The sequence below is a fragment of the Erigeron canadensis genome, chromosome 3 (assembly GCF_010389155.1).
Source record: "Erigeron canadensis isolate Cc75 chromosome 3, C_canadensis_v1, whole genome shotgun sequence".
Lineage (NCBI taxonomy): Eukaryota > Viridiplantae > Streptophyta > Magnoliopsida > Asterales > Asteraceae > Erigeron > Erigeron canadensis.
The window spans coordinates 44,080,686-44,095,899 of record NC_057763.1 but is presented as its reverse complement, the minus strand read 5'-3'; the positions used below and the strand labels follow the sequence as shown (position 1 = coordinate 44,095,899).

The following is a 15,214-nucleotide window of genomic DNA, read 5'->3' as shown; positions in this document are numbered from 1 at the left end:
CAATGATCTAGTCAAATGAACTAATTAAATTGGACACAACAATATAATTATAACTATACTAGACGTATGTGACGGTATTGATAGTAACGTCATTGGTGTGGTGATGGCAGCGACGAGCGGTGGTGGCAGGCGCCGCCATTAGGTGATGCATGGTGGTGGCAGCGATGGTGGTGGTGGTGGTGGCGGCGGTGGTGATGGCAACAACGGTGATGTTGTCATTACTCATTGGTAAGGTCTTTGACCTTGGAAGGATCCACCTGGGTCCGAGTCCCACTTTTCACATTTGTAAGGGTGAATTAATAGGAGTTTTTCGAGAGTCCTGGTTTCCAAGCATACGTGTAATTTAGGAGTAGAAGTAGAATAGAATGCCATTAAAAAAATCATTAATAATGTAAATGTAATAATCACTACAACAAAAATGTTAATTGCTCACAATTATTTCCTCGCATTTCTAAAAAATGTGAGAAAATATGTTCATTTTAAAATTGTATAAAAAAATTCACACTTAGAAGTGTGAAAAAATTAATAAAGTCATACTTTTTTCACAATTATACATATAAACAAAATGTTCACACTTAAAAGTGTGAAAAAATGTCAAGCATTTTCACTTTTTTTTTAAACGGCATTCTATTCTACTCCTACTATTAAATAACACTTAAACATTTTCACATTTTCACATTTAAAAGCGTGAGAGCTAATTTGTCACTCAAATTCCTCGCGCTTTCTCTTGTGTGGGAAAATTTGGTGTCACAAATTACTTCCACACTTTTAAGTGTGAACAATTATATATTTTTACACACTTGAAAATGTGAACTTTTTGTTTCTGCATATATAACTGTGAAATTTTTTTGATCCTTTAACTTTATTCACACTTTTAAATGTGAGTTTTTTTCCACACATTTATAAGCGTGAACAAATTAATAATTTTTTATCATTTTTAAAAAGTACGAAGAAATGAGTTTTAAAAAATAACATTTTTATTTTAGTGAATGTAAAAGCGGCTGCAAAATTATTTTAAAAGTTAAAGTATCTATATTTATATATCGTAACATATTTCATTTGTAAATAAAGTTAATCTTGATGTTAATTAGACGATATATCAACAAAAAAAAGTTTCTTTTCTTTCCAAAAATGCAGATATCAGGACGGACACCATACAACATTTCACACATTAATTTGTTTTTTACCGGATTAAAATCTACAACCTCATGATTGATCATAGGTACGTCAATTTACGTACCGCTAGCTAGAATACAAGTTTGTATATTCATGAGGCAACAACAATTAATTAATGTGTATTCTATAGCATATATATATATAAATAAATATATGTAAAAACAGTAAGAAGATAAAAGGAAGACCCACACACTGGTTTGAGGGGAATAATCTAAATATAATTGGGGGGGTGTTGATGAGACTGAAAGCTTTGAGTAATAGTTGATGGAAAAGCTCATCTAAAAGTTTGGTGTAATTGGATGATGGGACTCTCACTTGTATTACATTACATACATTATACATCACAATTGCTGGCCCCTTAAGCAAAGTGATGTGTATATATACAATGCAAGTCTTGGAAAGTTTACAAGTAAGTTTGTACATATACATTTGTAAGAATTTGGTAATTCACGAGTACTTTTTTTCTTTTTTAATATAGATCCATGTTGCCAGTGAACCATCGGTTTTGTAGTGGGACAACTTTGATCGATCGACTTTTTTTTTTTATGGATTCATTTCAGTTTTTCATTCATCCTTCCAAAAAATAAAATAAATTATGAACGCTAAAAACTATATATTAATAGACAAAAACCCCTAGCTAAAAACTTAAAAATACAAATAATTACACGATGTAGATACTACCAAGAACTTTAAATGCTAAAGTCGCAAAAAGGTTGCAATATACTTATGCCAATTACAAATTAATAAATGAGATCCCACCAACGAAAATCTAGTTATCGCTTTTTTATTTCGTGATGTTTATGTTACGGCCCCAAACAAGTTCCGAGAAAACAAGACACACCAAACAAAGTGTTAAACAAGATCAACTATCAAACCGTCACGTGCTTCAAGTCTCCCAAGAAATACCATCTTTCCTATCCCTAATGGAAAGAAAGGTAGATTATGCAGTTGATATTATAACTACTCTCATGAATATCGATGTGAAGGGCATTGTTTCTAGTTTTTCAAATGTACGTAACACCAGTCCACCATCATACAAAGAGAATAGCTCAGAGCTATGCAAGGTGTATAGGCGTACAAGTCTTGTTTTGGCGGGCTGATTAATCGACATAAGATGTGAAAAATATGGCCCAATGGACGAGAATGGACTAGGTCAACAAATACTCGTCTACCATGAGACCATCCTAAACCCGTAAAATGACTAAAACCTTACCCATGAGTACATGCATGAGTGAAAAGTGCACCTATAGGTGAATGCATTACCGACCGTAGGTGAAACCTAACACACAATGACACAAACCCATATAAGCCTTACAATCTACCAAAGAAGATACAAGTATATCGTGTAATGGATAATTCTTTTAAAGGCAAAACTTATACCGATGACACCAATTATCTAAAAAGTAAAATCTATGTACACCTCTTCCATGGACGCATTACATAATTATTCGTGGTACAAATTTTACCCCTGTAAGCCAAACTATACTCGACTTGGGGACTTGGGGTGTTTCTATACATTTGTTCCCTTTCTTTTAAGCTGCAGACAGCTTTTACTATACAATTTTAACAATATCGTTGCATATTCTCTTGTAGCTGTGTTTTCACTTTATAATAGCAAGAGTGATAGAATCACAAGCGTCATAGAAAAAGATGTGCGTCCACACATCATATGCAAATGAGCATTGCATCATGTACATTAAAAAATGGTACTGGAATTGGCCAACTCTACAGACCAACTCAAAAAGATCAACAATTTCAAGCAAAATTTGTCTCGCCCGACCCACCAAATTTACCACCTCAAAAGTAGATCTACAATCTATATATATATGAGAGAGAGAGAGGCGGTACCAAAAAAAATTTTTAAAAAGGGCAATTAAAAAATTCATAAAAAATAAATATAAATGGGTAAAAATGTTAAAAACATATAAGTAATTTTTTAAAATCGATAGAAAAGTCTAAAAATACATGACAGAATCTTAATTTGGAGGGGGGCATTTGCCCCTTTGCCCCCCATGTGGTACCGCCACTGATTTAATATACATATATATATATATATGGGTTGGGTATTGTAAAACAAATATTAATGTAAAACAAATAAGACAAGATCTTGAACCTTAGATCATGGTTAGATTGATGCACGAAGATTCACGAAACAATTGATACACGATGATTTTCATTATGCACGGTGATATTCAGTAAAGAGAAACCTATTGTTTTACTTTAATACTTGTTTTACTTTACCTAAAACCTATATATATATATATATATATATGGTAGAGTTATTTTAAGAACTTTTTTTTGCGAGAACCTTTGAAAACTTTTCAAATCAAGCCCAACCGATGATTGTTCTTTACATAAAAATTGTTTTTTGATTGTTTTTGAATAACTTATGTTTAATTTTGAAGTTTATAATTGTGTGGAACATGAATTATCATCCGTTATACAATTATGTAGAGATTTGGATTCTTGATCACATGTATGCAGGTCGATCACATTTAATCATAGCAATATTCGTACACATGTGATCAAGAATCCAAATCTCCACATAATTGTATAACGGATGATAATCCATGCCTCCACAAAATTATAATCATCAAAATTACACATAAGTTATTCAGAAAAACAATCAAAAAACAATTTTCATGTAGAGAATAATCATCGGTTAGGTTTGATTCGAAAATTTTTCACAGACTCTCGCAAAAAAAGTTCCCAAAATAACTTTTCACTATATATATATATATATATATCAAGTGAATCATGTGTCTAGCGAAATATGTAGCTACAAACTACCCATAAATGGAACACATTCACAACATTTAAAGAAATGAGACAAAAACATATGATCCGATATATAGAGTTCACAGATATCTAGTCAGGATAAATAGTTATATATGCTGATTATTCACATAAGGTATCAGTAAGCAACAAAACTTATTCACTCCCTATGTCATCCAAGTATGATGCAATCATTAAGGATTATTACACATTATCCATCCATACCTTGATACCTCTTTCTCAGTGTCATGGCACAAGATTTGATTAAGAGTGGTCTTGCTCCATCATGTTCACATGAAATTTTCCATCATTATCTTTGTGAACCTTAGCCTTGAATTTCTCTTCCTTGTCACTCCGTTTTACCTTCAATAGAATATCATATTTTGCAGACCCTTCCGCTGTCTGAAACAGTTGATTACAAGTCGTCTTTGATTAGTACCAATGCATGAACTCAAATAACACATATCAATCACTATTATTGGTTGTTTCTATACTCCCCAAAAACAAAGTGCGGCAATATATCATTTTCAACCCCCTTCACATACAAACAGGCAAACATTGTTTGTGTTTATCCCTAATCGGCCATAGAGCTTAAGCTGAAAGACAAATTAAAAAAAAAAAAAGGGACAAAAGGGACATAGATTGTCCACAATGTATTCGGCCACATAAAACCTCATACACTGGTTTAGTTGGTTAGAACAGCTTCAATTTATCATGACGATAATATGGATTTGTAATTACATTGAGCCACACATAATTTTAAAATCATATGTAGAGTGAGAGAGCAAACAATGATTGCGGTTCGGCCCAACGTGGTCCACAATATATATAAACTGTACAATTCTACCCGTTTGCCTCATCCATCACCCAACCCGCCCGTTTTGCCGCCCTTTCAGAAACCACAACTGATGTTGATATTTCTTCCTGCCCATCAATGGACCCCGATAAACTAAGAAGTACACATCCACATAGGTGCAGATTTCAAACTCAAACCCTTTATATTCTTCTGATGAAGTCAGAACCACTTGGAAAAGACTAACTGAACCGAAAATATGACAAAACAATTTTAAAACGAAACAGGAAGCAAGTAAAAAACTACAACTTGTTATGGTTGTGAGTATATTTTTTGTCCAAAGTCTTTAAAGGAACATATAAGAGATTAAGAGAATACACACCCAAAAAGATAATGAATACACTTAGGTAAATCACAATATCAGATCATATAAAAGAAAGAGTTGCATACCTCTGCTTTAGCATGAACAACTTCTTGCAATACATAAGGAAATAATGAGTTGGACCTCTGCTGCAGAGTCTTAATAACATGATTTGCAGCCTCCTGGACCACAGAATCATGGACAGGCACCGACTGATATGCTGAGCCCTCGCCCTCTGAGTTCAAAATATTTAGGAAAAGATGATTAGAAAACTTCATGAAGTCAACAAACCTAAACTAGTACCCATATTTATCATTCAGTCCTGGCATCGAAATTTATGCTCTGCTATGACATTTTACCAGCAGACTTCATATACTCGGTTGCAGATAACATGCAAGATGCAGTTTGGTATGCAAGACTACATATATTAATGTCTCAACATAAATACAAAGTATAACACACAGATGACGTACACAGGTACATACATACCTATGTACATCAACGCATAATCCTCCTGTCAACATCTACACTTAATGTGTAACTATACTAACCACTGGTTAATAGCCCAGTGGCCACCAGCCACCACTTCCCAGGAGGGATCCTGGGTTCGAGTCTTGCTAAAGGTAGACTTGAGATAATCAGGGGATTATTAAGTGGTTGAGATTCACCTGGACACTAACCTAGCTGGGGGATTAGTTGGTACCAAATGATATATGGGATCAGCGGGTTCCCGTCCAATCCCCCCCCCCCCCCCACCCCCGTTTTTTTAATACTAACTGGTGGGAAACAAAAGTTATTTCAAATCAAGCAATAAACGAAAGCAAGAATGATCTGATGTGTACTCTTCTCTTTCTTGAAATAAGATTCAGATTCCTGAGGCCACATCGCCCGAACAGGTAGAAAACCAGGTGATAAACAAAGTTCAAATAGAAAAGTACGTTTCATTTAAGGGGTAAAATTGCAAAACTAAAATCAATGTGATTATGAGAATATGGCACATAAGTGAACATGGTGGGTATTTAGGTTATCGGTGAATCACATGTTCCCAAAATCAAATTCAAGCCTTCAGAATTACAGTAACATCCACAATCATCACTAAATAAACGTGGTTTCTTTATATGATTTCCTCACAAAGCAGATAAATGTTGACCACGATAACTTTAAAGCTCAAAAAAAAAAAAGATAAGAAAAATAATTCTTCTTGAAGCTAAAGGTACCAACTACCAAGTCACACGAAACTAACGCAATACATTAAGAACTTTCAAAAATTAGCAAGCTACCTTTTTCATCAACATGCTTGAACTCTGAGAGTTCCTTGAAGTTCAACCACGGCTTAACCCAGATCTTCGCCTCACATATTTTCTTCTTTCCAGCGTCCATAACTTCCAATGTAAGATGATGCATAGTACCAGCAACTACCTGCTCTTGCGCCTTTATCACCCTTGCGAACTCCAACATTGCATTCTACAAAAAACAAATCATTCACAGGATTAACACGTTCGTCAAATCTCTTTACATTCCTTTAAAATCGTGAAACAAGTCATAAACACCTAACTAATATATTTCACTAAAAGGAATGATTTTTTTATTTATTTTTTTACCGATAATGGAAGTAATCATCTAATTGTCATACTTAGAAATATTAAAACTAAAGACAGTGTTTGACAATGGATATTTCTAGACTTCAAGCTGGCGTGTTTGTTTTTTTAACCATTAAGTGATTGAATGGATTAAGCGACCGAATAAAGAAACAATGATGTACGTACTAAGTCAATACAGTTGTTTTTCTATTTATCAAGTAAAAAACAAACAGGTTTGATTGACTTAATGGGTTAAGTACTTTTTTATTAGGTCAATTAAGTCCTAACCAAACGGGACCTAAGTTGCGTTCGAAATAAGCAACACTCATAAATATCCACTAAAACTAAACCCTAACTACGCAATACGAAAAAACAATTCGATTAATTAACCAAATATCACAATAAAAAAATCTACTTAATCAGACATAAAGCATATAGTAAAGTAATGAATGTAAAAGATAAAAATAAAAAAATTAGAAGAAAAAAAAAACCTCTTTTTTGTTGTGTTCCTGAACAGCAAAACGAGCGAGATCATCGATTTCGAGAGAGTTAGCAGATGATGAGTTCTGAACACCGCCTAAAACAGATGACATGATATCGAATTCTTCGTCTTCGTCTTTTCTGGTGGCAATTGATATTAACAGAGTGGTTGCTATCACTATTAGTAGTACTTGTAGGACGCGTTGGATTTGCATTTCTTTCTTTAATTAATTGATTTTTGGGGACGGACATTCGTCGACTCGTGTGTGTGTGTGAAAGTGACGTGGGTGTTTTCATCGTATTTTGGTGATGGGTTTGATGGGATATGGACACGTGGCGTAGGCGTGGCATTCGGATTGGATCGTGTGTGTATATATATAGTCGGTGGTGTACATCTCTAGGAAGGAAAAGGTCGCGTGGTTATTCGGCTATCTATCTGATACTAATATGTTATTATTTAAATGTTAACTTTATCACCATGTCGATTGTCGACAACAAATGAGATCGTATAAAGATCCTCCTAAGCGAAAATAATTATATAGATAAAAATTGGCAACTTTAGTATTAAACCAGTAACGTTACCCGGGCAACTGCCCGCAATACATATATTGTGGTAGGATAAAATATGACATTCATCTATGTAACACTTTCTTTATCAAGATCCCGAGTTGTATATGTCTTAGAACAATATAGCATAATCTGTTGCTCCATTTACAACCGAAAAGGTTATCCATGTTTTATTACGGATTTAATTTGTTAAAGATTAAAAAAAAAAAATTTACTAAAACTTTAGAACAATATTAATTTGACCAAACCTTCTATACGAAAACCACACCAATTAATTGTATAAGTTTACAAATGCACTAAACAATTCTTTTATCATTTAACTTGAAAATCGTTTGAACAAAGTTACAAAATGATACACCGGCCACTTTGCAACTCATGAAATTACTCAAACATGATTAAAATATTTTGACATAAAAAAATATAAATAGGTTTTAGGTAAAATAAAACAAGTATTAATGTAAAACAAATAAAACAATATGTTGTTCTAAAGTGATAATCACCGTGCATCATAAAAATCATCGTATATCAATTGTTTCATGAATTTTCGTGCATCCATTAAACCATGATCTAAGGGTCAAGATATTGTCTTATGTGTTTTACTTGAATATTTGTTTTACAATACCTAACCCCAATATAAAAAACTAAAAGAATTTGATATAACAATAAATCATTAATAATAATTATAACACTATTACTAAAATAAAAATGTGGAAATAAAAATGACTAAAGTAGTTAAAATTGTTTTAAGATGATCCTAAAATGCAAGTTGAAAGGTTGATTAAAAAACAGAAGAGCAGAGAATGTAAATGTACGGAGTCAAGGCTATTTTGCCATTACGCCTATACCTATTCAACTTTTTATTGTCAAATTTGGTATACTTGGAATATATCCTTATTTTAAATTTTGGAAAAAATATAGGCGTCAAACCCGTTATACTAATACAAATTAAAGGTAAAAATTCATAAAATAAGTTATAATTTTGACAATTGCTTCTAAATCTATAGGTTAAAGTTAGCTTAAAAGTTGGTTTCAATTTTCTCGTCTAACAAGATCAGGGGTGATCTAATCATTTTGTTGTTATCAATATATTATCAAACTTTTTTTTAATTTAAAATATACTCGTAACATTTTAAAGTTTATTCAACGATATATAGCTAATAGATTACAGTGTACGAATCATAGATAAATTTATACCAATACAAAAGCAATCGGTTACCAACGTTACTCTTTTAATTATTTTAACACAAATACATTATATTATTTTGTTAAAAATATGTCTATGTTCCGAGTTGAAATTTAACTTCAATGGATTGGAAAAGAAAAAAGGGTTAATTAATTAACCCAATTGCATGTTGTTTTCAGTATAAATTTATGATTTTTTTTAACAAAATTTTTATCATAAAAGCTGTTAAATATCGTGTTTTTGATCATGTTTAAAAAAATGGACACGATTTGTTACCGATTTTCGTGTTCAACTCATACATTTATTTTACGTTAAAAGTTGTTTTATTTGAAGCATAACCTAACTCATGTACATCTTTTGATTAAGATAGAGATACATTTTTAAGGATTAGCATTATGATCATGTAATGCAACAAGATAAATATTCATTGTTGGTGGATTTTGATGATTTGTCATGGTTGTTTGCAGCTTCGTGGGTGGTTTTATCATATAGAAGATAAATAATGATTTTAGATATATTGTATTTTTATCCATGTTATTATAATTACGGATAACTTTTTATTTAGAAATAACAATGATTTTTAATAGTTCAAAAACTAAAAAATAATCAACTTGTTTTTCTATACTATTAAGATTTTATAATTGATATTCTATATTCTATTATTTTTACAATATGCAAAAAAGAAATTTTAAACCAATGTAACACCAATCAAGCATACACAAAATGTATTATGAAAAATAAAGTCATGAACTCACAATATTCCAATATGGAAAATTCAAAGTTAAAAATGGAACTTCCTTTTCTTTTCCCTCACCCTACGCTTTCATTTCCGCTTAACTTCCCCGGTTTGGGGGAACCTTCAACAATTCAGTTTTGTTTTTAATCCATTATCCAGACACAGTCATAAACATTGAGTAGACTAGTGGAGCAATACTAAATAAGTTGATAGATTATTTTTTAAACAGTGTGTCAACAAATATGATTAACCAGTTATACTACAAAATTTACTAATCGTCTTGTAATATTTAGATAAACCGGATATAAAAACCATTAAATATTCAAAGATGAAATATAAAGCATATTAAATAAACCATTTAGAAAAATTCCCACTATGTGATATTAGTCTTGAAAGTACGTTTAATAAAACAATCTTTACATACTTTTTAGCCCCACAATAAAATATTAAAAAACTTGAAGGACAGTAAACTCATCTGAGACAAGAGCACGACAGTAGTGCGACAATGATTACCATGCAAAAGTATGATCATGACAAGAATTATGAGCACTGGACCCTAGAGTTTTAACATATTTGATGTCAACAAAGCTTAAAACGATCCTATGTCGAATGAATAGTAACTAAGGAAATGTTTTTATATATTTCACGTTTAAAAGAAGTTATAAGATCAAGTTCATAAGACCACTACCATCGGTGGTTTGTTAGTTATAGTCGGTCACATATATAATATAAAAATTAACAAAGTTTTTGAAACCCCACCGAACAAGTCGGCCCAGCAATCAATAGTCGGATGATATTTTATACTAATAAGCTTTCTGCTATTAACGAAGTCATATATTTTATACCCAGGTAGTAATATGACATTTCACACTAGCTATTTAATTTAATATGTAACACCCCGCTAAAGCGGAATATACGGGATACACAGATAAACACAATTGCACACAGTACAAGTTCCAACACAGCCATTACTATATTTACAGAACATAAGTACGATTGTTATTACAGAACATAAATGAACTTAGAATAGTCAATATCTGGAAGACAGAACAATTGTCTTTTAAGAACAGAACTTGAACTGATGTAGCAAGGAAAATCTTCATAGCTTCTGAACTTGTACGCTCGAACAATCGCCAAAAGTATGAGCTTAGAAAGGAAGACTCCTATGCTAAAGAACTATGAACCTAGCCTGAAAAGCATGTAAGTTCAAAAGGTCAACTACAAAAGTAGTTGGTGAGATTCACATAATGTACTTTTAGTTTACATATACGTATATATGTATAGTGAGAACAAGATCATAAGTTTTGTACGTCGAACCAATGTACTTTGTAATAATAAGGACTAGATCAAGATCTGCACTTTGAACATAAGTACTTTATGATAATAAGAACTAGGTCAAGAACCGCACTTTGAACACAAGCACTTTACAATAGTATGAACAGAACAAGAACATATAATAAACTTTAGTTATAAGTTGTCACTGCTAAACCGATTGGCCAGAACTGAACCTTAATGTAATAGTATGCTCGTATAGCTCAAGTACGTCAAGTAAGATCTATGTCAGAACAATGACATGAACAAGAACAAGTAATATGCATCCTCCTGAACTGTGGAGAATGAGGGTGGGCCTACCCTAAACAGCGCTGTCCATAATTACCTACGGTTCATTTCCTGAACTGTGGGACATGAATTGATAGCAGTGAACAAATACTGAACAAGAACTAATATGAACTGGTACATTCATTCCCTGAACCATGGGACATGAATTAATATAGATGAACAAGAACTGAACAAGTACATGTACGAACTAGAACATAATAGAGATCAAGTACAGTAGTATAGATGTATTCAAGATCTTGCCCATTCAAGTCTTAAATACTATTTCAAACAGTTTAAGAATCATATCATAAGTAGTCCAAGATCAAGCTCATAATATAGTACGTAAAATAGTTCAAGAACATATGTACTAGTACAAAATAGTTTTCATGCTTTTCAGTCCCTGATAAAGAACTTTGAACAAATGTACGAAAGAGGGATTAGTGAACTCACAGTGATCTGGTATAAGCATAGAGAACTAGTATAGAGAACAAGTACAGAGATAGATAGTTATATCTATCACAATCCAAGCACGTCTTGATGAATGCCTAAGTACATATCATAGATCATAAATAAGTACGTATATTAGTTCATGTGATTATTCAATCACTGAAATGTCCTTGATGAACTGATGATTTGGTCCTTTGAAGATCTTTGAACGTTTTGACTCAAAAGAGTTTTAAATGAACTTTAAGTACATGAACTGGACTCGAACTAAACGTCTTTGATCTCACACATAAGTACTTATCGTATTAATGAGTTGAACATGTCTTTATTAATGAACTTTAGCCCCTAGAACTTGATTTAGTTTTTCATAGAACTCGTACTTTGATAATCAAGATAGAACACGTCTTAAATGTACTTAATTAGGGTTTGCACTTTGTACGTTGTCTTAGATCGAACCTTGATCTAGCTTAGATGTTAATGATCAGCCTTTGACGTGGTTAATCAAGTGATAATGTTGTTAAGAACTTGTTTTGGTGTTAATGGATCAAGTGTGGTATGATATAGGACAAGTACGTGTTGTTATAGAAGTGAACAAAGTCGTTTAGGGTTTTGGATGTCAAGGTCGTCCCACTGGCTAGCCAAGATCGTCCCACTGGCTAGCCAAGACCGTCCTGATTGTACTTCCAGATCGTCCTAGGTTCTCCTAAGGTCAAGATCGTCTTAGTTCTTAAGCACAAGATCGTCTTCAATGTTGCAAAATTAAGGTCGTTTCATAGGTATATATTCAAGATCGTTTTGAGGAAACATGAACTCAAGATCGTCTTGGTGGCTAAGGCTCAAGATCGTTTTGGCCACCAAGGATGAAGATCGTCCCATACTAAGGGCAAGAACAAGGCACAAGTTCGATTCAAGAACAAGTGTTTGAGCTAAACCAATCCAAATGATCGGTTACCCATTAAACGTACCAACAACACCACACACCACACGAGATCGAATAAGCATGAACTATGAACCAAGGAGGCTGGCCAGGACGATCTTGGGCTCAAGATCGTCCCACCAAGATCGTCTTAGGTGCCAAACAAGGCTGAAACAAGAACAAGGTCATTGCACAAAGATCTAGCTCGAATCCAGGACAAGTTAGAACATGAAACTTGTACATATATGCACATAAACACTAACCATTAATACTTTTGACGATTTCAAGACCATCTATAACATGAATAAGGTGTGGCACATCAAGAACAAGTTTCCTTTCATTTTCACGAATGGGTTTTGTAAATTAAAGCATGTTATGACCCAAATTTGTTCACATAAATGATATTAGACACATTTAGACACAAACCCATCAATCATTAACACGATTTCATATCAAAATTGGACCAAATCATCAAGAACATAAAGTATAAAAAGTTCACTTTTAATTTGATCAAAAACTCATAATTTGTTGTTGTTACCTGAGATTTGATTCCAGAAACACGTTTTGATTATCACAAGGATGCTAAAAGTAGAAGTGATTTTGATTTAACAATCCAAAATCAAATGATGAATTTTGTGTGTGAAAATGTGGCTGCACTATGTGTTTTAGTGTGAGAAAGTAGAGAGAAGAAGAGAATGAATAGTGTTGTGTCTTCTCTCTCTAGGTTTCCATCTTTTTTCTATATATACGTTTCTATATTTAATGAACCCAATAAATGCAAGGACCATTTGCGAACATTTTGAACTAGAACTTTAATGAACACGAACGTTTATGAACCGAACTTTAATATTTCATTGTACATAATTATGAACTCGTCATATCAATCAAGATTTAAGATCAAATTGACCTTCATATAAGCACATAATTGAGGTCTAAAGCACGTCAAGAACTTAATCAAATTGAACTGTCTGGCCGTTCAAGTGGCGAAAGTACGTTTCAAGAACTTAATTAGAACATTTCTAAGACGGTTGTTACATAATATATATCTTAATTTATCGCAATATTTCAATGGTTTTGAGTATACTTAATTTTGTTTAGTGGGATTATAAAATTGAGTTTATTTAAAAATATACTGTATATGTTTTGGTTGGGTTGTTAATGGAAGCATAAAAATGATTTTAGTTGGGTTGGATGAATATAAGATAAATAAATGAATTTTATAATGAATAGTTTTGTTAGGTTGGGGATTACCTACGTTAATTTAGTTTTTTTGGAACACTTCGTTAGATAAAGGACTGATTTTCTCATGAAAAATGACTAGTTTTGTGATAAAAACTAACATTTCAGCAGAATTTACAGTTTTGGTTCTTTTAGAAAGCAAAATGGTTGACAGTTTGAGATTTTAATACTTGCAGTCCTTTCAAACTTGTTTCTGACAGTTTTAGTCCTAGTCTAACATAACTTTGGAAATTTTATTGTTTAGTCCCTGAACTGTAAGTTCGTGAAATTTACAATTTTAGTCCCTGTAGTAGTGTAGTATAAGCTTGTGAAAACTAGATTTTCAGTCCCTGTAATTATAAACTCGTAAAAATTACGATTTTAGTCCCCAAGTTAGTACTACAAGTTCGCAAGAAGCAATAGTTAGTGAAAGGAAACTGAAAATTGTCCACCAACCCCCTAAATCGACTTTCAGCACAAAAACGAATTTTAATCGCTATATAAACATGAAAACACTTGGGAAAACATTTTTTTATCAAATTTTTATATCAAAAAGACCTCACAAATTACGAGTTCGTGAGGTGTAAATCATGAAAAATGTCATTGATTAGAAAAGACATCCAAAATCGATTATATCTTTGACTTTAAAGCTTTTACCCTCAAAAAATGTGTGTTATTGTTAGATTGATGGTTACGAATTTAATAGTTAAAAAAAAATAACAAAAGTGTTTTATCATGTGTTTCTTTGGTTAAATTTGTAAAAAAGAAACATAATTTTCATTCTTCCATTATTCTGGAAAAGGAAGATATCATCTTCATACATGAACATGTGTTAAATCAATTAAATTAATTAGTTAGTGGAATTTTTCATCTTTAAGGACTAAAAGTGTAATAGAATTTAAAGATTTCATAATATTTCGTTATATTTATTAAACATTCTCAATTCTAAACTCAATATCACATGGAACAATACTCGAGTTCACATAGAACAACACCTGAGAAATCGAACATTTATCGTTGTAGATCATAATGACAAGTCTTACTAGATCAAAAATTTGCGTTAAAAAACAACGGAAAACGTACAACAAAAGACAAGTGTGATAAGAGTAACAATTGTCACATTTTATTACTCGTAATTTAGGGTTTAAACTGACGAAACTTAATAGTGTTGGGTCCTTTTAATAAGAAGTTTAGCTATTTTCACTCCTCGAAGCATATCATCAAGCTAGTGTTGTCTTCTTTCGTGTGTGTTATTTATGATTTAAGTGGCTTCACTGATATATGCCGTGATCATAAAGTTTATGAGTTTTTTTAAGTAAAAATGTAATGATTTTGTCGAACACATTAGTATTCAAAATACTAACCAAGTTATAAATAATTCTTAAA

General features: G+C 32.3%; 1 protein-coding gene across 1 annotated transcript; it reads right to left on the bottom strand.

Annotated features, from left to right (window-relative positions):
- Nucleotides 1–4,001: 4,001 nt before the first annotated feature.
- Nucleotides 4,002–7,450, bottom strand: LOC122592463 (cysteine proteinase inhibitor 12-like). Its single transcript, XM_043764700.1, has 4 exons — nt 7,177–7,450; nt 6,386–6,569; nt 5,195–5,340; nt 4,002–4,353 (listed from the first exon to the last, which is right to left on the bottom strand). Exons 1-4 carry the CDS (start codon nt 7,378–7,380, stop codon nt 4,216–4,218), a joined length of 672 nt encoding a protein of 223 aa, XP_043620635.1. The 5' UTR covers nt 7,381–7,450; the 3' UTR covers nt 4,002–4,215.
- Between the last annotated feature and the right edge of the window lie 7,764 nt (nt 7,451–15,214).

What these genes read in the sequence shown, in the direction of transcription:
- LOC122592463 (XM_043764700.1), bottom strand. Translation starts at nt 7,380, where the DNA reads ATGCAAATCCAACGCGTCCTACAAGTACTACTAATAGTGATAGCAACC. An exon ending in AGGAACACAACAAAAAAGAG is followed by an intron (nt 6,570 to 7,176) that starts GTTTTTTTTTTC and finishes TGTTTTTTGTAG; the next exon opens with AATGCAATGTTGGAGTTCGC. An exon ending in TTGTTCATGCTAAAGCAGAG is followed by an intron (nt 4,354 to 5,194) that starts GTATGCAACTCT and finishes CAACTGTTTCAG; the next exon opens with ACAGCGGAAGGGTCTGCAAA.